The sequence below is a fragment of the Lissotriton vulgaris genome, chromosome 9 (assembly GCF_964263255.1).
Source record: "Lissotriton vulgaris chromosome 9, aLisVul1.2, whole genome shotgun sequence".
NCBI lineage: Eukaryota > Metazoa > Chordata > Amphibia > Caudata > Salamandridae > Lissotriton > Lissotriton vulgaris.
The window spans coordinates 1,132,716,645-1,132,740,317 of record NC_141697.1 but is presented as its reverse complement, the minus strand read 5'-3'; the positions used below and the strand labels follow the sequence as shown (position 1 = coordinate 1,132,740,317).

General features: G+C 46.5%; 1 protein-coding gene across 1 annotated transcript in view; it reads right to left on the bottom strand.

The window, feature by feature from the left end:
• WNK2 (WNK lysine deficient protein kinase 2) overlaps window positions 1–6,095 on the bottom strand; it is a 621,829-nt gene extending 615,734 nt beyond the window's left edge. Inside the window, exons 1-2 of the mRNA XM_086939164.1 lie at window positions 5,821–6,095; window positions 1,965–2,838 (exon numbers count right to left, since the gene is read on the bottom strand). Of these exons, the coding sequence (XP_086795290.1) occupies window positions 1,965–2,690 (726 nt within the window). The 5' untranslated portion in view covers window positions 2,691–2,838; window positions 5,821–6,095. The remainder of the gene's footprint in view (window positions 1–1,964; window positions 2,839–5,820) is intronic.
• Between the last annotated feature and the right edge of the window lie 17,578 nt (window positions 6,096–23,673).

The window sequence follows — 23,673 nt, the reverse complement described above, 5'->3', positions numbered from 1 at the left end:
TGCTTCTTGCTGTCCTTTCATCTACATAACTCTTTTTTATGGGAGCTGTATCACCTATTAAACATGAAGTCGTGTTTTATGATGCTACTCCAGGACTGGAAGCGTAGACCAGCATATGAGCCACTGGCATGGTTGCAATGTTAGTCTGATATGCTTGATAATTCTTTATCAGTTATAACCCATGCTTTATGATTATGCGAGACCACCTGTGCTGTGATATTTGTGCAACTCTTGGAGTAATAAAAACAAACAGTTAAATAAAAATAAAAAAAAGACTGAGCAATCACAAACTAGGCCCGTATTGAGCCACAATGCCACACGAGCAGCAGCTAGGCGCTACAGAAGTGACAATTAACGAGTACACAAATACAGAGTAGTAGCTAAAAATTAAAAAGTGGGGTCGATGCAGAACGCATGGTGTTTCTCCCCAAACGCCACAATGATATTTCCAAACACTATTTTAGAAAACTTGCTTTTGAGTCTTCATTACAATTTTTACTCCGCTGAAAGATGCAAATCAAAACATTGCTAAGTACAGCACGAAAAATAACGTCCCCAACAGTATATTCTTTGCACAAATGACAATAGTCCCAAGCGACTCGTGAAAAGTCCAATCATGGTTATCGGCATAAAAACGCAGCTACACGGTTTCCCGTGGTGCTTCACGACACACGCGACTGCGGTTTCAAAATTAACCCAGTAAATCAAGTTTACTGCCTGTGAGGGGGGTTTCAGGATGGGAGATATGCAATGACCAGGAGGCAAACGACGCAATCAGGAGAGGGAGGAAGACATGATAACAAGAGGTCGATTCCAATTGTTTTTACTGTAAGCTAGCAGGCGTCTGGTTAATTACCCAGCCTCTTCTGTGTTATTGTCCGAGAGAAGCAGAAGGCGTGGAGCCCACTACTTGAATATCATCCACTTGTAATTACTCTAAGTGGCATTCCATTCCACTGTTTTTGTTCAAAATCGGATCCGAAAATATTATATGAAATGAATCAAGAAAAGTGGTCAGGGGTCAGACCGAGCCAAGCAATTCCATTCATCATTTTTGTCAATTTCATGAACTGCATCTGTGATGGATGGCCAGATGTGTCACAGAACAACGAGTGGACTTTCCTGGAGAGAGCACGGGTCGCCATTGGCCTTTCCTGGGCGCTCAGTCTCAACTAGATGAAAATTGATTGGAAGCTGGGGAACACGTTTGGGGTTAAAGCTGCACACAAGAAGCAAGATCTGTAAAACCCAGGACAGAAGATGGACAAATGAGAAGAAATACTGCTCGACTGCACGACTCAAAGCACCAGTACAGAAGTGTAACTGGTGCCAATGCACTGCTGAGTTTCCCAGGTCCATGCGTGATGTGCTGCGCCAGTCCAGATTTTTTTCTGTGAATTATGGGACTTGTAGTCTTGTTGGTTTCATTATACAACATGAATTAAAGACCCAGAATTCAAAGGGATTTTTTTTACTGAACCAGCACATCACGCACAGACCTGAAAAAACTTGGCAGCTATGGAACACACATGGAGAGGCCTGATCTTCCAAGCCCCAAACTAGGCTCCCTGACATAGAAAGCAACCGCCACGGATATTGATCCAATTCCGTCAGAAGCACGTAATGCGGACGCACGAGACCATCTGATGTGTGCACGTGCCCAGATAGCCCTGGCTGATGAAACCCCTGTGTAACTAAGTGTACCAGAACACCCCTGAAACCAGTGTTTGTCTTAACTTGCAGGCCTACCAAATATTAGAATCAACTTTCTTTTTTTTAGCATATCCACAATGAACGCGAGTGAGAAAGATTTGCAATAAATGTTAACTTACTCGGAGTCAGGCACGGGTTGTTTAGCTTTACATTATTTACCATGACGTGAATTACTCACACAAAACTATTGCATACATTCAGTAGACAGACTGAAGTAGCCCCCCAGGGAGCACAGGAAGTTGCGCGCTTACCTGCAGCTCACACCACGCAACTTCCACCCAAGTTTCCGTGTCCAGGCCCTTGTAGACCGTCTTGAAGGAGCCCCGTCCAATTTCAATGTCAAACTTCAGAAAGCGGCCGTCGGGGGAGGTGGCGACCGCCTTGATGTCGGCCTCTTCCTCCTCGTCCTCCTGGACCTCTCCCCCCTGCGTGGATTTGGGGGGCTCCTGAGGGGCGTCGGGGACATGGTTCTGCTCTGCAACCTTGACCTGCTCCCGGAGCTCCTGAAGGCTGCCGCTCTCCGGGGTTACCCCCGCCGTGTCGCAAGAGCCCTCCCCGCCGCTGGAGCCTCCTTCCTCGCTGACCCCTTGCGCCCTCTTGGCGATGGCCCTCCTGGTTTTGGAGATGGGGATGGCTTTCTTCTGCTGGAGGGGAACGGCCAGCTCGAGCACGGGCTCCTCCTGGTCGGACTCCACCACGGTCCGCCTCAGGAAGCGTAGGTTGACGATTTTGGGGTCCTTGGCCGCTGTGGCGAAAGGCGCGGGGCGGTCAGCGGTGGGAAGCATTGCAGCAGCCGGGGTCCTGCTCGCCACGCGCCTGCCTGCAGCAGCAGCGGCAGGGCCATCCATATTCATGTGCGTGTCATCATGTGCAGCATTGGCTTCAGCTGGCGCGCGCCTGGCCTCGCCCCCAGCCTTCCTGGGAGCCGAGGAGGCTGCGCCTCGGCTCCTCGACCTGCGCCAATCAGGGTCCATCATCCCGGGAGGGCGATCACCTGCAGCGCCAGGCGCACAGGCACCGGGCGCGAGGGGCAGCGGTGGCTTCAGAGACCTCCATGGAGTCGGGTAAGGGAAGCCTCACACTCTTCGGAGGGACCGAGATCCGGGCCGGGATACTGCGCTGACTCTGTGGGAGGAAAGGGCAACAGTTTACAATGGGGACCGGCCGCGTGTGCGCCGCAGCAGCCGCTCTGCGCGCAAGGTGAGCCCCGGAAGCGAGCACGAGGAGGAGTGAACTGCAGCACGGGTCCTGCAGCAGATAGTAAACCTGATATCCGCAGCAGCGCAGCGAGAAGGGGTGGGGGCGTCCAACAGGAGCCTGCGAGCCGCAGCTGAGAAATTCATGAGATTCAAACCATGCGACAGTGTGCCGGTGCCGCGACGCCCATGCGCCTATCCAAAAAAGATGAAAGATAGCGAGACTCAACCTGGCACTCCTGCAGTATCAAATGTGCCCACCTAAAGATAGTACCAGCGGTGCAAGTATACCAACAGAAACTCGGCCTCATCAAACACCCCCACAGAAATAAAGTTGGCTCCAAGCCACACCTTTAGCACCACGCATACCCACTCACAAAGTATCACCGGGTGCCCCTCCAACAATAAAACACCCACTGAAAGTGCACAACCAGGTGCACTTTCTCCTAAAAACACACGAACGTTCCGTTTTCCACCAGGTTTTGCTGCAATGTAGCACATACCCTCAAAGTGAGGTAAAGGTGCCCTTGCAGCAACACTATACAAATAATGTATTATCACCAGGTACTCTGTCAAAATCAAAGCGCCCACAAAAACAGTGTGCCACTAGACTCTCCTGGGTTGCGCACCCGTAGGGCCTAATTAGGAGTTCCACGTAATATTCTACCCATGATAAACTCCTGTTCACGCATGGGTGGGAATTTCGAGTTTGAAGTTATTGAACACATCCGATAATTATCAGAAGCCTTTAAATAACTCAAGCTTTACTAAATGTCGGCAGGTCAAACCTGTCAAAATTTAACAGGGACATACAGTAGTTTCCATATCATGGGTATTTTGGTGCATTAAACACCAAAATCCGCATGTTATTCCCTATGAACTCGTAATAGGTGTTATTTATTGCACTTGTTAAATAATGTACCCATGGTATAGTTATTTATCAGGGGTGATAAATAACGTCTTACCTCGTAATCCGGCCCAAAGTACTGTAGCTATGCCCCTAAAGCAGAACATACTCTGCTAGTTAATGAATTGATGCATTATTTACCGCCCTTGATAAACAACACCACATGTTGCGTTATTTAATAGGTGCATAACTAGCACCTGTTATGGGCATGCTTATGAATTTCGACACTAAAAGCACCATATGCAACATGATTTTATAATATTGTAATGATCAATGGTGTGAAAATGGATATTTAAGTCTGTCATAGTGATTACAAACAAACAGACACATCTTATACCCTGCCTTTGGCCATTCTGTTTTTCGTTGGTTTGTCTTGTGTTTTGTGGGTCACGGCTGTGCCCACTTGTCATTTAATGTTTTGAATCACAATCAACTGAACTTATATAAAAATAAATTCTCGTCCGGCTGGACGAAAGACATACGATCCATTTAAGCGTATGATTATTGTGCTTGTCCATTTTTCCTTCCAAAATAGGGACCACTGTTCTCTAAATCATGCTTATGAATTGAGGCATTATTTATTGCCCCTCATACATAGGGAAACCACAGGGTATGTTATTTACCGGGTGAGATAAATAATACCTAAAATGAGTTTATGTGGAATAACAAGCACATATTGGTGTTTAACACACCAAGATCTACATGATACAGTAATTATCGTATTATCCCCTGTTAAATTAATTTTACGACTGTGAGGCTATTCAATACGTCCAATAATTATAGGATGAAACCGAATTGGTAATTACATCCCAAATGTAAAACAGGGGTTTACGCACAGATGGAATTTAACGAGCCACTCATACTTAGGCCCACAGTGTGCCACCTTGTGCATCCATAACACCACACACACAAAACATGTATTACTAGGTGTCCGTAGACTACACACGCCTACAATAAGAGTATGTTAACAGGTGGATCTGCAATGTAACACCCCTACGCACAACAGGATATATTGACAGGTGACCCTACATCACACACGTGCTAAAAAAGAGTACGTCAGCAGGTGTTTCTGCATCAAACGTGCCAAAAAATGAGTGCGTCAGCAGGTGTTTGTGCATCAAACGCCCCTCCACCCACGACGGATGGTCAAAACGAGCCTGCCGCCATGTGTCTTGAAGCACCACTCTGGTACACACCCAGAAACGCTGTCACCCGGGTCTCCCAAACCCACTAAAATAAAAAAGGGCCTCATTAAGTGTTCCTGGGGCACAACCCATTCATCTAAACACGTAACATTCAGATCCTACATCATGCACACACTAGAATGGGGCATGCTGCCACCTAACTATGCCCACCAGACAAAGTAACGCGAAGCCTTGGGCCGAAGCACTATATCAGCCAAACCAAGCAGCGATGCCACCCTGTACTCTATACACCTCACCAAAAGGGGCGTCACCACCGCCAAATTCTCCTGCAACACGGCACACATTAAAACAGCACAAGGAACAACTTTTCACAGCAGCCATTGGTATTGAATGACAGACACACCCCATGTTCTGCTGAGTGTGGCCTCAGATGATAAATGTACTACGTTTCCTCCTAAAACTGTATTCTCCGTCACGCACTCTGCCAGAGTGCTGACAACCACCAGGGCCAGGCAGTGTGACACCAGGCCCTTATTCAGCGACACAGTAAGCACCGAAACCTTGAGACACCCGGTACATGAAGGAGCAAAAGGCACCACCGACAGACCTCACTGTGCAGCTGCAGATCCCGGGTCCCAGCACCCCGACACACCTACAGCGCAGCCTTGAACCTCCACAAGAGCCTCGAGAGTGCACATGCAGAGCCCAGCTGAGAGACCAGGATACACCCCGCTCCCTGCAATACAACTTTCAGGAAGTCCTTATAGGCGGGGGAGGCACACTTCTATATGGAGCGTGCTTTATTTTAAAATAAATGTGCGCGAGGCCTGTTCGACGCCCAGCCGTGCCGCGGACTGACCTGCTTCCCAGCTGTGATGCGGCGGCTCTGATAGTGCAGGAAGCCTATTCTCGGGCCATGATAACACGCTCCGCACGGTCCAGGCTGGCGCGCGCTGCAAGGTGAGCGGCCCGGGATGCAGTCACCGATGCGCACGCGGCGTTCACGCGACCGCTGGCGATGCCTTCCTGCGCCACGCCCCGCTCGTGCCCTTTCAATGTGAATAGCTCTGTAATGACCCCTCGGTGCGGCGCACGAGCTCCGAGGCAGGGGCACCTTGCGCCTTCCAATGAGGAGCTGAGTGGGCGGTGGGAAGGAGGGAGCGGCAGGCAGGCGGGGACCGTGGAGAGCGGTGCGTGCTCATCTCTAGCCCGCCCACAGAGAGAGCAGGGCGGCAGGAGGAAGGATGCTCCCAGTCCTCCGCGCTGATTGGCCGCACTGCCTTCTCCCTGCCCTGCCGGTGCTTCGCGCTAGGCTCAGCATCAAAGGCCACAGGCACTATGGTCTGCTTGTCTTTCACAGCCGGCGTCATCCCGCTTGGGACTTTCCTCAGCAACGTTGCAAGGCTGCTCTTACCCGTGATAAGCGTGAAGCGTGTCTCACACTTCCATGCCCGGGGCTTTGTAGTTCACTACAGATGACAGTGCACCCCGAGATTACACATCCGACAATTACAGTGCATTTAATTCCAAGAGCGTGAGGTCACTGGAGATACTTTAATATTAAATAAGCATTTTCTACCCCTCATTTGAAGCATCTATTTCCCTTTGCTATTCGGCCTTGAAAACTTTCATTGTCTTCATGGCTTTCTAGATCTCATTACTACCATCTATAATGAACACATGGAATAATTGTTACTGGTGACCCAGACTGCTCTTGATGGCTCACCAACATTTGTACTTCAATCAACAAACAACACTTCTAAACACACAAGATAAACAGTGGACCAGAAACAGCCAGTAAGGCACCAATCACATACAATCACCAATTGAAGTCATGAGAAACAAAAAAGAATCTTGTGTGCAAATCTCCAAACGTGCCCCCTGTCCAAGAGCACTGCCCTATTACCAGGGGCAACACAATGAAAAAGCTAAATCAGAGCTGCACCACTTTGTGTCAATGTTCAAATATCATATGAATAGATTTTTTTACGAAGCCACAAAGCCGTTGTACCAGGATCAAGTTTTTCTTCTCCTTAATTGATTTGTTCTTTAAAGACAAACAGCCAACGCGTTTCGTCCTTAGAAACAGGACTTCTTCAGGGCAATGTTGAATCTATATAGAAGATTAGATGTGAATAGATACAGTAGTGACCTTGGGCATATGTATAGTTCGGCAGAGGTGGCAGTCACACCCTTGCGTCAAGCTCGTCTGTTAGAGCAAACACATAATCCAATTGGAAGAAGAAGCTAAGAGGTTAAATGTCCATGCGTATTCTTGATGTGTCTTAAAGATATGCAGCAGAATTTGGAGCACGTGTGGTATGATAGCCACAATCGTGTATTGTTAATGTGCAGTTGTCGCTCCCTAGAGCGTGTCCAGAGCTTGGCAAGAGTACTTAGTGTAAAGAAGTATCACGCCACATGGTTGATGGTGTTCTCCTGTCACACATTAACAATACACCATTGTGGCTATCAAACCACACGTGCTCCAAATTCTACTGCAAATTTGTAAGACATATCAAGAATACGGATGGACATTTAACCTCTTATCTTCTTCTTCCAATTGGAATATTTGTTTGCGTTAATAGACAAGCTCGATGCAAGGGTGCGACTGCCACCTCTGCCAAACTATACATATGCTGGAGAACCGGGCCTTATGGGCCTGGCGGCGCAGGGCACGCCTTAAATCCCCGAGTTCACTTGCCTTGTCGAACAGAGACACAAGACACTTTGTTTAGCGTGGAAGCCAGATTTATTAGCTGCAGCCAAGCACAGTTATCCCAGAAGTTACACACAAGGTGGGTTCTGAGGAGACTGCCACTTCAATCCGTGGCGCACAATCTTTTATAGGAAACACATTTACGAAGTCTACTCCTTACACATACAAAACGGACCAATGAGAAAAGTTGGAAAACAAGTTATCAGTTATCTCAAATACGCCCCTTTCTCAGACCCCGTGTGTTACCCCTCCCAACAAATTAATCAGTGATGGTACCATCAATCCAATTTGCAGGTGGCAGGACGTATTTGTGTGCCTCAAAGCATAGCTGTGTAACAAGAGAATACAAGGAGAGAATAGTGAAGGCCAGTCGGATAAGATAATATAAGGAAAGAATAGGAGAAGGCAAATAGTCGGTCGAGACGGGGATCAGTCAACCCATACATGGATTAACGAACTCGGCCAGACCCTGACATCGGTTTCGTAAACAAGGGCAATGGAGTTACTCTTTAACTGAAAGGACACGCAGCAGCTGGGAAAAACAAAAACACTCCGTTCGACGTGCGGCCTGAGTGAGGGCAACACAAAAATGGCAACGAGACACAAAATGGCGGCTAGATACGGGGCAAAGTCAGAAATCAAAGAACCTCAGACCATCCTTTTGCCATTACTCAGGCAAAACACCAAGGACTCAAGTTAGTTTGAGTCAATGTCAATGGCCATGAGGTCATCGAGCTGTTGCTGTAACATCATTCTAATATTTTCTGTTTTCTGTGATACAGGCTTTGGTGCACACATGGTGGCACAAAGACCACAAATGGCAGGTCCAAACTGTACACAGAGACAACATGAGAAAATGATGGCCAAAACCATTCCAAGGAAAGTTAATATCTTCCATCCCCATGTGGACAGTAGTCCCCAAAACCATCCCATCACAGACCAATCTCCCGTGGCCTGATGTATAGACTCGGAGATGATATGTAACTTGGAGATAGCTTGGTATACCGTAGGGGCATTATCAGGAATGTAAACACAGCAACTAGACCCGATCAATTTACAGACTCCTCCACGATTTGCAAGGACAATGCCTAGAACCATTCGGTTCTGCAAGGTCATAAGGCGATCCGCCTGAAGTTCGGCTGTCCGATTACTCAAGGCTCCAAAAGTTACGTTTATAGTAGCCTCAACAACACAAACTAGTTGTCTAATGTATCTGCTATTGGCCATTGGGCCCCAGAAAGGAAGCAACCCTTTAATAAAGTCACCTTTTTCTTGTCCTGCCATGTCTTTCGAATCGATAACTCCTCTGCCATATCTTTTCCTATGATGACCTGAAGGAGCAGTATATGTTGGAGGAAGAAGAAAAGCCACATAGCAAGTTCCTGAAAAGTAAGTAGGAAGCCATGTATAAGCTCTATCATGGCAGATAAAATATGTGCCTTGTGATGGCACTAATGGTGAGGGAATCTGGGGTGTATAGAGATAAGTATGGGAACAAACACTCCTTTCCTGTTGATTCTTAACATTCTGACCATTAATTTGTAGACAGAAGTTACCTCGATGAGGCACAGTCCAAATTGGTGGGGATCTCCTTTGCCTAGCCTTATCCGTGAGGCTAGTAACATAACAAGTTATATTCCTGCCATTATATGCTCTTTTCTCATCCACGGGAATCTGACTAATCTCAGCAATTCTAGCCAGAGCCACTATTCCCTTTATCAAAGAACTATGACTGAAATCTGCTCCACCACCATATGGACTACCAGGAGGATACCATAGTTGATTCTGATAGACATTAGAGAACATAGCCAAATAGGCCCAAGCGGAGCCTTCATAGGAAAACGGAAGGACCAAATATGGCATCCCTCTCTCTGTATTATGAGGCATGAGCCCACAGACCCAACAATCAGTGGTATTCATTACCAGTTGATGCTGATGCAATAACTGAATAAATGAATTATTGAAATATTCTGTTCTCCTAATCTGTTCGTGTTCTGGGAGTGTATGAAACCGATGTGGGGAGACAGTAGTAAAGAGAGATAAAGAGACAGAAGTTGGAACAGGTGATGGCTGCATAGTATAAACAACCCAACTTACACACGCTAATAAAATACATGAACATATTAAAATACATAACATTATGCCACACGGACTAACCAAGTGTTTCTTAATTTTACTTTTCATTTTCAAATTTTGGTCATTAATTTCCACCTTTGTATCCATACTCTAAAGCGTTGCTCACGGCAATCTTCCTAAATCACTTAGCTGTGATTGTTAGCCGTCCTATGACACTGCAAGGCCTGCAGACCTATGTCACTACTCAGGTCACAGCTTAAGACTCCTACCGTGACCCTGCAACTTGATGGATAGTGGAAAAAGAATGTCTCTCAAAAAGGAAAAAAAAACGTAATCAGAAAAAGAAAAAATCAATTGTTTTTTGCTATTCTTGGTCGCAAATTATATCGAGTCTTATTAGTGATCGTTTGCTCCTTAAACAAAGTTTCTGGGTTGGCCGTGTTCAATCGCAGATGTGATGGTATAGCTTCTTGCAACACGTCGTCGTCTTCTTTCTCAGAGTTCTTTTGGTCCAGAGGTGCACTACTGAAAGGTACAAATCGAGCAACTCTTTCGCCTTCACTATCACTCATGCCCTTACGAACCCATTGATCAAAAGGTAGAGGCAAAGGTACCCTCTTACAGTGCACGCCGTGGACCCAGTTCTTTTTCCCGACGACCTTTACTGCTGTACGTGTTGTCAATAAAACTTGCCGTGGTGGGCCCCAACGGGGTTCCAAACTCTTTTTCCGCTCGAAATTCTTCACGCAGATCCAGTCTCCGGGTTGGATGGAGTGACATGGGTCCACAGAGGCCTCCGGCAAAGCGTTTTGAACCTGTTGATGAAGAATACGTAATTTAGTGGTGAGGTCATGCAAGTAGTCTATCAGCATTGGGTATGGGATATCAGAATACCTTTTAGGTCGAGGAACTCCCCAGACATTGGCTGGGCGCCCAAAAACGACCTCATATGGACTAAGACCAAAACGAGAATGCACAGTAGTTCTCGTAGACAGAAGTGCCAATGGTAAGGCATCAGGTCAAGCAAAACCCGTGCTGGCCTGAATCTTTGCCAATTTGAGCTTGAGAGTGCCATTATAGCACTCTACCAAACCTGCTGACTGAGGGTGGATGCCGCATGGAATTTCTGCCTAATACCAAGACCTGTACATACGTTCTGCATGATTTGGCCTACAAATTCACTCCCATTGTCAGACCAGACAATGCACGGCTAACCAAACCTCGGGAAAAACTCCTTCAAAAGGACTTTGGCAGTAGACAAAGCAGTATTATCCTTTAGGGGGTAGGCCTCTATCCATCTGGAAAAGGCACACATCACCACCAGAACATACTTGAGGTTATTACAACGATCCATATGAATGTAATCGGTTTGTAATACCTAGAAAGGATACGTAGGAGGAGCAAAATGACCTGCTGGAGTTTGGGTTCCCTTTCCTGGATTATGCATTAAACAAACAATGCAATGCTTCACCACATTTTCTGCACATTTAGGAATTCCTTCATTCTGCCATATTGGAGCCAAAAGTTTACATAGGCCTTTTGTACTGATGTGGGCTGGACCATGCGCCATAGTAACTACAGGTAGTACATAGGCGTCTGGTAACAGCCAACGCTGATGTTCTGACAATTCCGTCCAACACCCAGTCGAGCCCAACGTTCCCGTATTTTCTCTCCACTTACTCAATTCTTTCTCAGTAGCCTCTTCTTGAATCATTCTCACACTTTCTATCATGTCCTCACACATTCCTCCTTCTCTGTCCCATCTTGCAGGGCCCGCAACACACATGCGACTTGTTACATCTCTCGCTGTTTCCTTCGCTACTTCATTTGCAAATTCATTCCCATGACCCACATCATCAGTAATCTTCTTATGGGAACTACACTTGGTTATTGCTATCTGTGTAGGCAGAGCAAGTGATTCGAGAAGGTCAGTCACCAACTGACCATACTGTATTTTAGTCCCATGGGAAGTGAAGAATCCTCTTTCCTTCCACAAGCGACCGAAGCTATGAGCCACACCAAAGGCATATTGGCTATCTCTTTCCCTTGGCCAACACACACGCTCTCATCAGGGCAATTAATTCAGCTGATTGGGCTGAATTCTATGCAATACGTGTTGTCTCCACTACCGTATACAAGGTGGTGACAGCATAAGCTGCAGTCGTTTCGCCATTTGGAAGCCTAAAACAAGACCCATCCACCCAGAGGATCCCATCCGGGTCCACAAGTGGTGTGTCTTTTAAATCTATTCTGCCTTTCGTCTCCTCCTCTGTTCGGAGAAAACAGTCATGCTGTTCTTGAATGCCTTTCTCGTCCGGAATGGGCAACAATGTTGCTGGATTCAAAGTATTACACCGCTTGATGTGTATATGGCTGGCCAAGAGCGTCAGCTCATATCCAGACAAGTGAGCACTCGTGAGGTGTTGTGTCTTCGTTCTATTCAAAAGAGTATCTACTGCATGTGGTACCATGTCAACAAGAGTTTTATCTAATACCAATCCAGCAGATTGACGAATAGAGATTGCTGCCGCTGCTGTAGCTCTGAGACAACTAGGCAACGCCTTGGCTACTGGATCCAACGTAGCCGAAAAATAGGCACATGGCCGTTGTTTGTCTCCAAATTGCTGCTCTAAAACTGACAACGCGTAACCTTCTCTTTCATGAACGTAGAGTGCAAAAGGCTTACTGTAATCTGGAGTACCTAACACAGGGGTGGAACACAAGGCAGTACGTAAGTCAGAAAAACTTTTCAGACATTTATCAGTCCAAGGAAGAGGTTGTGGTGTATCTTTCAACGTGAGTGCCAACAGAGGTTTAGTCAGCAAAGAAAAATTTGGAATCCATTGTCTACAATAAGAGGTAATGCCCAGAAAGGCACGGACCTCCCTTTGTGTGGATGGCACAGGCATTTGTGCAATTGTTTGAATTCGTTCTGGGGTCAACCGCCTGCCGTCCCTCCTTCGACAAGAGATGACCTAAATAGGTAAGCTCTTGGCGGCAATATTGCAACTTAGAAGGGGACACCTTATGATGCAAGTCAGACAAATGACGCAACAAAGAAACAGTCACATCCTTACAGATATCCTCCGAGTCGGCAGCAACCAACAAATCGTCCACATACTGAATCAGAGTGGCACCTGGGGGCAAAATGAAAGCATCAAGCTGGGATTTCAAAACCTGACTGTAAATGGAGGGACTTTCACAATAGCCTTGAGGTGCACGTTTGAACCGGAAACTTCGACCTCTGAGAGAGAAACCAAAAATATCCCTGCTTTCCTCAGCAATAGGAATGCTAAAGAAAGCATTCTTGAGGTCTATAACCGAAAACCATGCAGCTGAAGCTGGTATCATAGTAAGCAAGGCAGTGATATCTGGGACAACAGGAAACTGGGGGACAACAATCTTGTTGACCTCCCGAAGATCGATCACAAAACGATATACAGGAGGTTGAGAAGGGTCAGTGCATTTAAGAACAGGCAAAACAGGACTATTGCAAACATTACCTCTCGTCTCTTCCACCACACCCTTCTGAACCAAATCATAGATAATAGCCAACAAAGCTCGTTCACCATCATTAGAAATCTGGTGCTGAGGAATACTTGGCAATTTAACATCACTTTTAATAGTAACCACGTAAGGTGGAATCTGTAGCAGACCAACATCATTCGGATCTGTAGCCCAAAGCGCAGCAGGGAGAGATTGCAATTCAGGCGGAAACCGATCTTTGGATAGATATGTAGGGGAGACCAATTTCTCACCCAAGGTAAGATGCACACCAGAGGGGGAACAATACAACGTAGCATAAAGACGTTTCAACAAATCCAAACCCATCAAGTTTTCTCCGCAACCAGTCGTTAGAATAAGCGGAGCTTCCAAATCGTAAGGACCAATCGAAAGAGGCAAAGGACAAGAAACTGGGTTAGCAACTGGGGCGCCAGAGAATCCTACAGAAACGTTTGTTAAGCCAGACAAAGGTGCCCCAGGGAGTTTGGAATGTATGATAGAACTTCTCATTGCACCAGTATCCAAAAGAAATGGCTCTGCAACACCCAATGCAACAACTTCAACATAAGGCCCATTTTGATCCACTGGAACTGATACGACTCCCTTACTTTGTCCATGGCTGTCCTAACTAGAATGAAAATCCTGAACCTCGCTCTCAACACAATAATCATCGTTAAAATATTGTGCAGACTGAGTATTTTGCTGATCAAAATAATTCAAAGAATTCTGAGGGTCAAAGGAACGCTGACCCTGAAGCAACGCACCTCGCCCTCTACCTCTAGGTGCTGACTGAAAACCACCACGGCTTCGTGGCCCTGGAAATCCACCATTACGCTGCAATAAAACCGGACAACTATTCTTAAAATGACCTTCCTCTTTACAATAGGCACACTGATTAAGACCAAGCAACGGTCGCGGAACAAAAGGCTCAATTTTCTGTAACATCCTCTGAGGCTGGGAAGGCTGTTGAAACTGACGTTGGCCAGAACTAGGGGGATAAGCCTGTTGAAGAAGAACCTTCGTTTTTAATTCCTTAGTCTTCTTCTCCATCTTATCTTTCTCTTCTTTATCCCTATTCTCGTAATACTGGGCAGTGGCCAATATCTGTGCAGACGAAGAAACAGCCCAGGAACTTTCGGAGTCTTTCAACTTATGGGACAATTCAGGTGGTAAATTAAATACTAATTTATCCACAAATAATCGCTGTCCGCCTTCAGTACGCATATCCTGACTACTGTGATCGATAAGTGTCTCCTCAAAACGAGTAAAGAAATCGGAAACACCCTCATCTTTCTTCTGTTTACACACAGCTAACTTATCCCAGTTAACGCGTAAGGCAGGCATCATTGTCTTCATTAGAGCAATGATCCTACCAGGCAACTGTGCAATCAAATCATCTGGCTTAGCACCACCCACTTGTGCTGCATCCGCAGCAGCTATAGCGGCCCAATTACCACCTAAAGCTTGGTCGTGGTCCTCTCTACGAATCCGAGCCCACAACGCTTGTGGAACTACATTCCCCATCAGCATATCAATATCGGCCAAGTTCATGATACATGCATCAACAGTCGGGGACAGCTCTTTATAATATCCAGCAGGATTTTTACGAGGGTCCGGTAAAGACTGCATAAGTGCTAAAACTTCAGCTCGTTTCCAAGGGACATGTACCCATATACGCTGGAAATGAGCAGGAACACGCGGAACAGCACCTGCTTGTGGAACCTCCTCTCTCCAGACTGGAGGACCTTCCCTCATAGGATCATTTTTCGTTCTCTGTTGAGCTGAATAGTCTGGGAAGAATATAATGATCTGAAAGTAACAAGTGTCTTTACGCCGTCCTCAACTGCAGAACCCACAATAAGTCCTTTGTCAAACCTATCCTGTATATCTAACAGACCCTGAGGAGTTAAATCAAACTCCATATCCTCCCATCCTTTGACAAGTGCATCACACATGGCATTAAAAACATATCTCTGCGTTGGTGCATTCCACTGAAGAAAGGTACTCAGAATATCGGGTACACTATACAGTGGACCACTCATCATCCATTTATGAGCAAGTGAGTCAAATACAACTCGTTTGGCAGAATCTGGAATTTGACTACGGGATTGCCTTCAAGAAAAAGCAGGAGTCCTATTAAATGGCCCAAAAAGAGGGGAGAAAAGACCAGAAACAGTATCGACCAGCCGATTACGAATCGGGGAAGAAGTAGGGAGTAAAACTGGAGACGCAGTATTAAGCAAAGGAAGAGAAGAACTAGCCGTCACAAGAGAACCTGAAGATGAAGGAGATTGAGGTACAGAAGTTGGTGGCAAAGGAGACGCAGCTGGCAATGCAGGAAGAGGCAATTGTGGAGGATCCGGAGCACCTGGCTGAACAACAGGTTGCTGAAGATGTGGCAATAATACGGGTGCGTTAGCTCCCGGTATATAAGGAAGAGGCAATCTCAACTAATGAGACATTAAGGGATCTTTGTCAGGGTCCTTACTCTGTGGAGAAGTAGGCAACACAGGGTAACATCTATCTATTGCCATATGATGGTGTCTGTCTAAAACTTCAATTGCTCGCTCAGTCTCATTATCCTTGAATTGCTAAGAAGCCTGTAGGATCGTCATATCTTTCGCTTTTCTATCTCTTTTTGCCTGCTTAATTTCTCTCTGTTTGGCTTCCTTACGCCAGAGGCGGAAAGAGTCAAACATTGCCGGCCAGGCTTTTCTTTTAAACAAAATTGCTTCCAAATTATCTAAAACATTAGGCTCAAAGAATTTACCAACCCCACCGCCGGCACCAACGACATCACTCCCTCCCAAAACCTCTGCGACTCCCAAGCCTCATTCTTCCACAACAAAATCGCCGACATACATAACAGCTTTGAAAACCAATCCGGAGACCAGTTCACTCCACCCACCTCCGAACCAAAACCCCCCTCTAACAACCTTTGCGCCTGGAACCCAATCACCACTGAAGACACCATCCGCCTGATGAAATCCATCCACTCAGGATCGCCAACCGACCCATGTCCCCACCACATTTTCAACAAAGCAGACTCCATTATCGCACCCCATCTCCGAGACATCATCAACTACTCCCTCTACTCCGCTACCTTCCCGGAAAGCTGGAAACATGCCGAACTCAGCGCCCTTCTGAAGAAACCCACAGCAGACCCCACTGAACTTAAGAACTACCGCCCCATCTCGCTCCTCCCATTCCCTGCCAAAGTCATTGAGAAAGCCGTCAACAGTCAGCTCGCCCCCTTCCTCGAATCCAACAAATCCCTCGACCCCTCACAATCCAGCTTCCGAGCCAAACACAGCACCGAAACCGCCCTCATCGCAGCAACAGACGACATTCGAACACTACTGGACAACGGAGAAACAGTTGCCCTCATCCTACTTGGCCTCTCCGCAGCCTTCGACACAGTCTGTCATAGCACCCTCATACAATGCCTCAGCAATGTCGGAATACAAGGAAATATTTACAACAAGGGGTGGTGAGGGACAGAGTCTCTGAATTAAGCAGAAAGCTCTCACCCAGTCAAGAGATCAGGGCTAGATCCAACACCGTTTTTTAGCTCACTGCACCATCCCAGTTTCAGAACCTGGCTGTATGCAAATTAGTCTGTTCCTGTCCCAGTGCATGATGGGAACAGGGCAAACCAAACTACAAAAGCTAATTCTTACTATGGGAAGGAAACAAGCTCCCGGGGACCGGTTTCTGGCATTACAGCCGTCTTCGGCCCGGTTTGCTTGAATCCTGATGGTGCAATGAGCAAGGGTCTCACATCTGAGAATCCCTTTCTCACTGCTCCATCAGGATTCAAGCAAGCCGGGCCGAAGAAGGCTGAAATGCCAGAAACCGGTCCCCGGTAGCTTGTCTCCTTTCTGGTGAAGAATTGGCTTGGTAGTTTAGTCTGCCCTGTTCCCATGATGCACTGGGCCAGGGACAGACTGATTTGCATATAGCCAGGTTCTGAGCTGGGATGGGGCAGTGAGATAAATAACGGTGATGGATCAAGCCCTGATCTTTGGACTGGGTAAGAGTGGTCTGTTTAACTCAGACACTCTGTTCATCACCACCCCCTTTTTGTAAATCGGTTTTGGCCACTATAGGTGTGGCAGGGTATACTCAGACATGAGTCCCTTTCTCACTGCTCCATCAGGATTCAAGCAAGCCGGGCCGAAGAAGGCTGAAATGCCAGAAACCGGTCCCCGGTAGCTTGTCTCCTTTTTGGTGAAGAATTGGCTTGGTAGTTTAGTCTGCCCTGTTCCCATGATGCACTGGGCCAGGGACAGACTGATTTGCATATAGCCAGGTTCTGAGCTGGGATGGGGCAGTGAGATAAATAACGGTGATGGATCAAGCCCTGATCTTTGGACTGGGTAAGAGTGGTCTGTTTAACTCAGACACTCTGTTCATCACCACCCCCTTTTTGTAAATCGGTTTTGGCCACTATAGGTGTGGCAGGGTATACTCAGACATGAGTCCCTTTCTCACTGCTCCATCAGGATTCAAGCAAGCCGGGCCGAAGAAGGCTGAAATGCCAGAAACCGGTCCCCGGTAGCTTGTCTCCTTTTTGGTGAAGAATTGGCTTGGTAGTTTAGTCTGCCCTGTTCCCATGATGCACTGGGCCAGGGACAGACTGATTTGCATATAGCCAGGTTCTGAGCTGGGATGGGGCAGTGAGATAAATAACGGTGATGGATCAAGCCCTGATCTTTGGACTGGGTAAGAGTGGTCTGTTTAACTCAGACACTCTGTTCATCACCCCCCCCTTTTTGTAAATCGGTTTTGGCCACTATAGGTGTGGCAGGGTATACTCAGACATGAGTCCCTTTCTCACTGCTCCATCAGGATTCAAGCAAGCCGGGCCGAAGAAGGCTGAAATGCCAGAAACCGGTCCCCGGTAGCTTGTCTCTTTTTTGGTGAAGAATTGGCTTGGTAGTTTAGTCTGCCCTGTTCCCATGATGCACTGGGCCAGGGACAGACTGATTTGCATATAGCCAGGTTCTGAGCTGGGATGGGGCAGTGAGATAAATAACGGTGATGGATCAAGCCCTGATCTTTGGACTGGGTAAGAGTGGTCTGTTTAACTCAGACACTCTGTTCATCACCACCCCCTTTTTGTAAATCGGAATACAAGGAAAAGCATTGGACTGGATCATCTCGTTCCTCGCCGGAAGAACCCAGAGAGTCCGCCTCCCCCCTTTTAGATCAGAGGCCACTGAAGTCACCTGCGGCATACCACAAGGATCATCACTCAGTCCCACCCTCTTCAACGTATACATGAGTCCCCTCGCATTCATCGCGCGCCAACACAACCTCAACATCATCTCCTACGCAGACGACACCCAGCTGATCCTCTCCCTCACCAAAGACCCAAACACCACCAAAACCAACTTACACGAAGGAATGAAAGAAGTAGCCGAGTGGATGAAGAACAGCCGTTTAAAACTGAACTCGGACAAAACGGAAGTCCTCATCTTAGGTTCATCCCCCTCTGCCTGGGATAACTTATGGTGGCCACCGGCCCTGGGAACCGCACCCATACCTACGGACCACGCACGTAACCTGGGCTTCATCCTGGACTCCTCCCTCTCGATGACCAGACAAGTCAACGCCGTCTCATCATCATGCTTCAACATCCTACACATGCTCAAAAAAATCTTCCGTTGGATCCCCACCAAATCAAGAAAGACGGTCACCCACGCACTGGTCATAAGCCAACTGGATTACGGAAACACCCTTTACACCGGAACCACAGCCAAACTACAGAAAAAACTCCAACGCATCCAAAACGCCTCAGCCAGACTCATACTAGACATCCCCCGCCAAGCTCACATTTCAGGTCACCTGAAAGACCTCCACTGGCTCCCCGTCAACAAGAGAATAACGTTCCGCCTCCTCACCCACGCACACAAAGCCCTCTACGACCTAGGACCCGAATGCCTCAACACGCGCCTGTCCTTTTACACCCCCACCCGCCAACTACGATCGTCCAATCAAGCCTTCGCTGCAATTCCGCGCATCCATAGATCCACCATTGGGGGAAGATCCTTCTCCTACTTAGCGGCCAAAACCTGGAATTCTCTCCCCACCCACCTCCGCCTTACACAGAACCACCTCTCCTTCAGAAAGCAACTAAAAACTTGGATATTCAATAAGTAAAGTACCCCCCTCCCTCAAGCGCCTTGAGACCCTCTGGGTGAGTAGTGCGCTATACAAATTTTAAACTTGAACTTGAACTTGGAGTTCCAACCGGAGGAATCGGACATGAGTCCTCGAGTCGGGAATCCCTAGTACAGCAAAAACAACAGAGTTTCCTAAATCCGCTCAAACCAGGCATTTTCAAGCACATTGGCCCATTTACCAATTGCAAGGAGTGAAAGCAAAGAACACAGTACAAATGTACTCACCCCTTGGCTTCGGCTATTGCAATAGTCGAATAACAAAATTCAAAAACAAAACAAAGAAGTGGGCGCTACCCACGAATACTTAACTAAATGGTCTTCTCACGCCAACAGAGGTCCGTCTAACGTCTGGCCATACCAGTCATCACCATAGGGTCCAAGGCAGGGCGGCAGTCAGGGCAGCAGTCGTCAGCAACCGTCGGAAAGGAGTAGCCACACTGCAAAAGACCTTTGGTCCACTTTGACATACAGGGGTCGCTTGACGTGGTTCGCGAATCCACCGGAATTTTCTTGCAGGGCTTCTCACGACCCTCTGGCTGAACCGCTACCTCTGAAGCCGCCCCGTTGGGCGCCAGTTGGAGAACCGGGCCTTATGGGCCTGGCGGCGCAGGGCACGCCTTAAATCCCCGAGTTCACCTACCTTGTCGAACAGAGACACAAGACACTCTGTTGAGCGTGGAAGCCAGGTTTATTAGCTACAGCCAAGCACAGTTATCCCAGAAGTTACACACAAGGTGGGTTCTGAGGAGACTGCCACTTCAATCTGTGGCACACAATCTTTTATAGGAAACACATTTACAAAGTCTACTCCTTACACATACAAAACGGACCACTGAGAAAAGTTGGAAAACAAGTTATCAGTTATCTCAAATACGCCCCTTTCTCAGACCCCGTGTGTTACCCCTCCCAACAAATTAATCCGTGATGGTACCAACAATCCAATTTGCAGGTGGCAGGACGTATTTGTGTGCCTCAAAGGATAGCTCTGTAACAAGAGAATACAAGGAGAGAATAGTGAAGGCCAGTCGGATAAGATAATATAAGGAAAGAATAGGAGAAGGCAAATAGTCAGTCGAGACGAGGATCAGTCAACCCAGACATGGATTAACGAACTCGGCCAGACCCTGACATCAGTTTCGTAAACAAGGGCAATGGAGTTACTCTTTAACTGAAAGGACACGCAGCAGCTGGGAAAAACAAAAACACTCAGTTCGCCGTGCGGCCTGAGTGAGGGTAACACAAAAATGGCGACAAGACACAAAATGGCGGCTAGATACGGTACGAAGTCAGAAATCAAAGAACCTCAATGCCCAAGGTCACTACCATATCTATTCACGTCTAATTTTCTGTATAGGTATAGATTCAACATTGCCCTGAAGAAGTTCTGTTTCTAAGGACGAAACGCTTTGGCTGTTTGTCTTTTAAGAATGAATCAATAAAGGAAAAGAAAAACTTGATCCTTGTACAACTGCTTCGTGGCTTCATAAAAAATCTACTATTCATATGATATTTGAACATTGTCGCAAATTGGTGCAGCTCTGATTTAGCTTTACCACTATAGCTTCTGTTTTTAATTGCTCTGCAGCCGCCACCCCCTTGTTGAAGATCACAGCCTTACTCTTGTCCTCATGTCCCTTCCTTATGATAATGTTGAGTTGGTCACTTTTTCCATTTCGTTGACTCACTTATTTACTCTTTAATCCCAACCATGCATACTGATGGACTCAAAGTAAATTGCTGTCTTGCGCAGAAACTGTAATTTCTCATAGTTACTCCACAGTAAAGGATGAAATTTGCACTTACAATGATTTCACAATCAGAACAGAACTGTACTTTATGTTTGAAGTTCCATCAGTTTCAATCCCAAAATTAAATGGTCTTCTATCCGTTGATGCCCCCCCCACGATGCTCCTGGAGCTCTACATTCAGCAGTCATTCAGTAACTGTGTGCCGCTATCCACTCAAAACGAGCCACAAGGACAAAGAATTTAGAAGAAGCTGCTTCTCACAAGATTTAACAATCCTCAAACAAGAGCTCCACCACGAGCTAAGGATATGCACAGACTCCAAACTTCTCAAGTACGAAAATACCCACGGATGCCAATCCCAACACTTCATAAAAGCAGTCAAATATCATAGAAGATCAACAAATTGCCAACTAGGCCTTGTGTCTAATTCAGGATGGTATTCTGACTGATACACCCTCTGTGCCAGAACTGCCAGACTTTCTACTTCCTTAAAGTGGTAAATAAAACATCAAAACATCCCCTCATCCAAAATATAAACTTTTAAGGCATCAGTACCCGTGCACCCATTACTTACACCTTGACCAGCTACCCAGACCCACCTTCCCTCTAAATAGTTCCTTTAGCACCTCAGGAAGTTAGCAACTCTATCAGCAAACTACTTAGCTCCCCTATGACATATGCTCGCCCTGTTTGATCAATGACTATTATGCTAGTGCAATCCTACCCATTACATCCCTATGCAAACTGGGTTACTTACAAAGCTGTACCTCTGGTGTCCTGGCCTGAACCTAGTTTGGTTCAAACCAACAAAAAGAAAAAGTGCTTCAACCCATGTCAAAGCCAACGTCCTGCAAGCAGTATTCGTTCAACTCTTCACTGCACTCCTGGAATCATCATCGCATGTAAACTGTGGATCATCTTTGACAATGTTTGTGCTTTCAGTGCTTTCGATCTGGCTTCCAAGGATCCATGATTTGAAACCCGCCAAGGTCGCACTGTTGTTGAACTTCTACAAATACTGGGATCAAATACCTGCTTTCTCCTTATCCTTTTTGATCTTTCTGGAGCCTTTGACACACTGGTTTTACTTTGTCACACAAGTCACTTGCACTGGTCTTCCACTCACATGTTCTGCAATTGTTTAATTTTTCTATTAAATGCTTGTACTCAAGTAAGCCAAAGAATAATTTTGTTTCCTATAAAAAATTTATTGTTGCATACCCAATGGCCTAATTACATCCTGGCACTGTTTAGTGCCTAAATGTGCCAGTTAGGTGACTTTTTTCAGCCTGGGGATTTAGCTTCAACCTTCCACATCCATGCTAAAAATACATGCTTTACATCCAACATCCAGGAACAATTGTCTCATACAAAAATAAGTTTTGTTCACACTCCAGTCTTTTCTGAACTGAACATGTACATATGTTCAGACAGAACATTGCTAATATGATGTCTTCAGTCCTCACTTTGCTTTTGCGACCCTCATAAATATGTAAAGCTCCCCTGTAAATGTAAGGCTTAAATGCCTCTGCAACCCAAGACTTCATTTCCACAGTGCAGATATCACTGTACCCCCAGCACTCATTACACTAAAGCTGGGTGTTGTAAGAAGTGTTGTGCTTCTGGTAGTGTTAAGTTAAGGAAGGTCTTCTTCATAATAGCACAGGTAATATTTCAGCAACACTGTTAGTGCCATTGAAGCTGGGTGTGTGTGTGTGTTTTGTATTTATATAGCACACTTCTACCCTGAGGTCTCGAAGCGCTGTATTCATACCGCTCTGGAACCCTTCCTGTGAGATGTCCACTCCTGGGCACCCCCAAGGTGAAGCCAGGCATCCAAGCGCTGCTGGGGCCATTGTGGAGATTAAGCAAGCTATTGCCCAGAGTGGGACCCATGATTAGACTAGGCACCGAGGCGAGAATGATCAGGTCCGGGGAGATTGAGTCAAAGAGCCGCCGAGGCAGGAATTGAACCCTGATCCCGGGCCAGACCTCTGCATCAGGGTCTGCGGCTCTAACCATTGAGCCACGTTTCTCCACTATTTTGCTGATGATAGTTTTGTTTACTGGAAATATTGGTTTGTTTTTATTAATCAGCCTTTTAAATGTGTCTTGTGGGATGTTTTTCTGTCGACATCATTTGCATTGTGTTGTGTTTCACCAGAAGGCAAAACTGTAATTTATATATTATAAATAATAAACCAAAGTAAACTAGAAGTCAAAAATGTACCTGCGCTACAGGAAGTGAAAGCTGGAATCTGGATACCAGGAGGGCACATGCGGGATTGTCCTTAAGAATCACAAAAATATGTGACAGAGTTCTTCCTTTGCAATTCACCACTTCCTGCCTTGAAGATCCTTCCTACCCAATTTCCCCTGACCCACTTGTTGAACTGCCCCAATAAAAGTTAGGACACTTTCTTCTTACTTGATTAGCTATTAAAACCTCTTTTTTTAAAATTTTCGAGTGCTAAGGC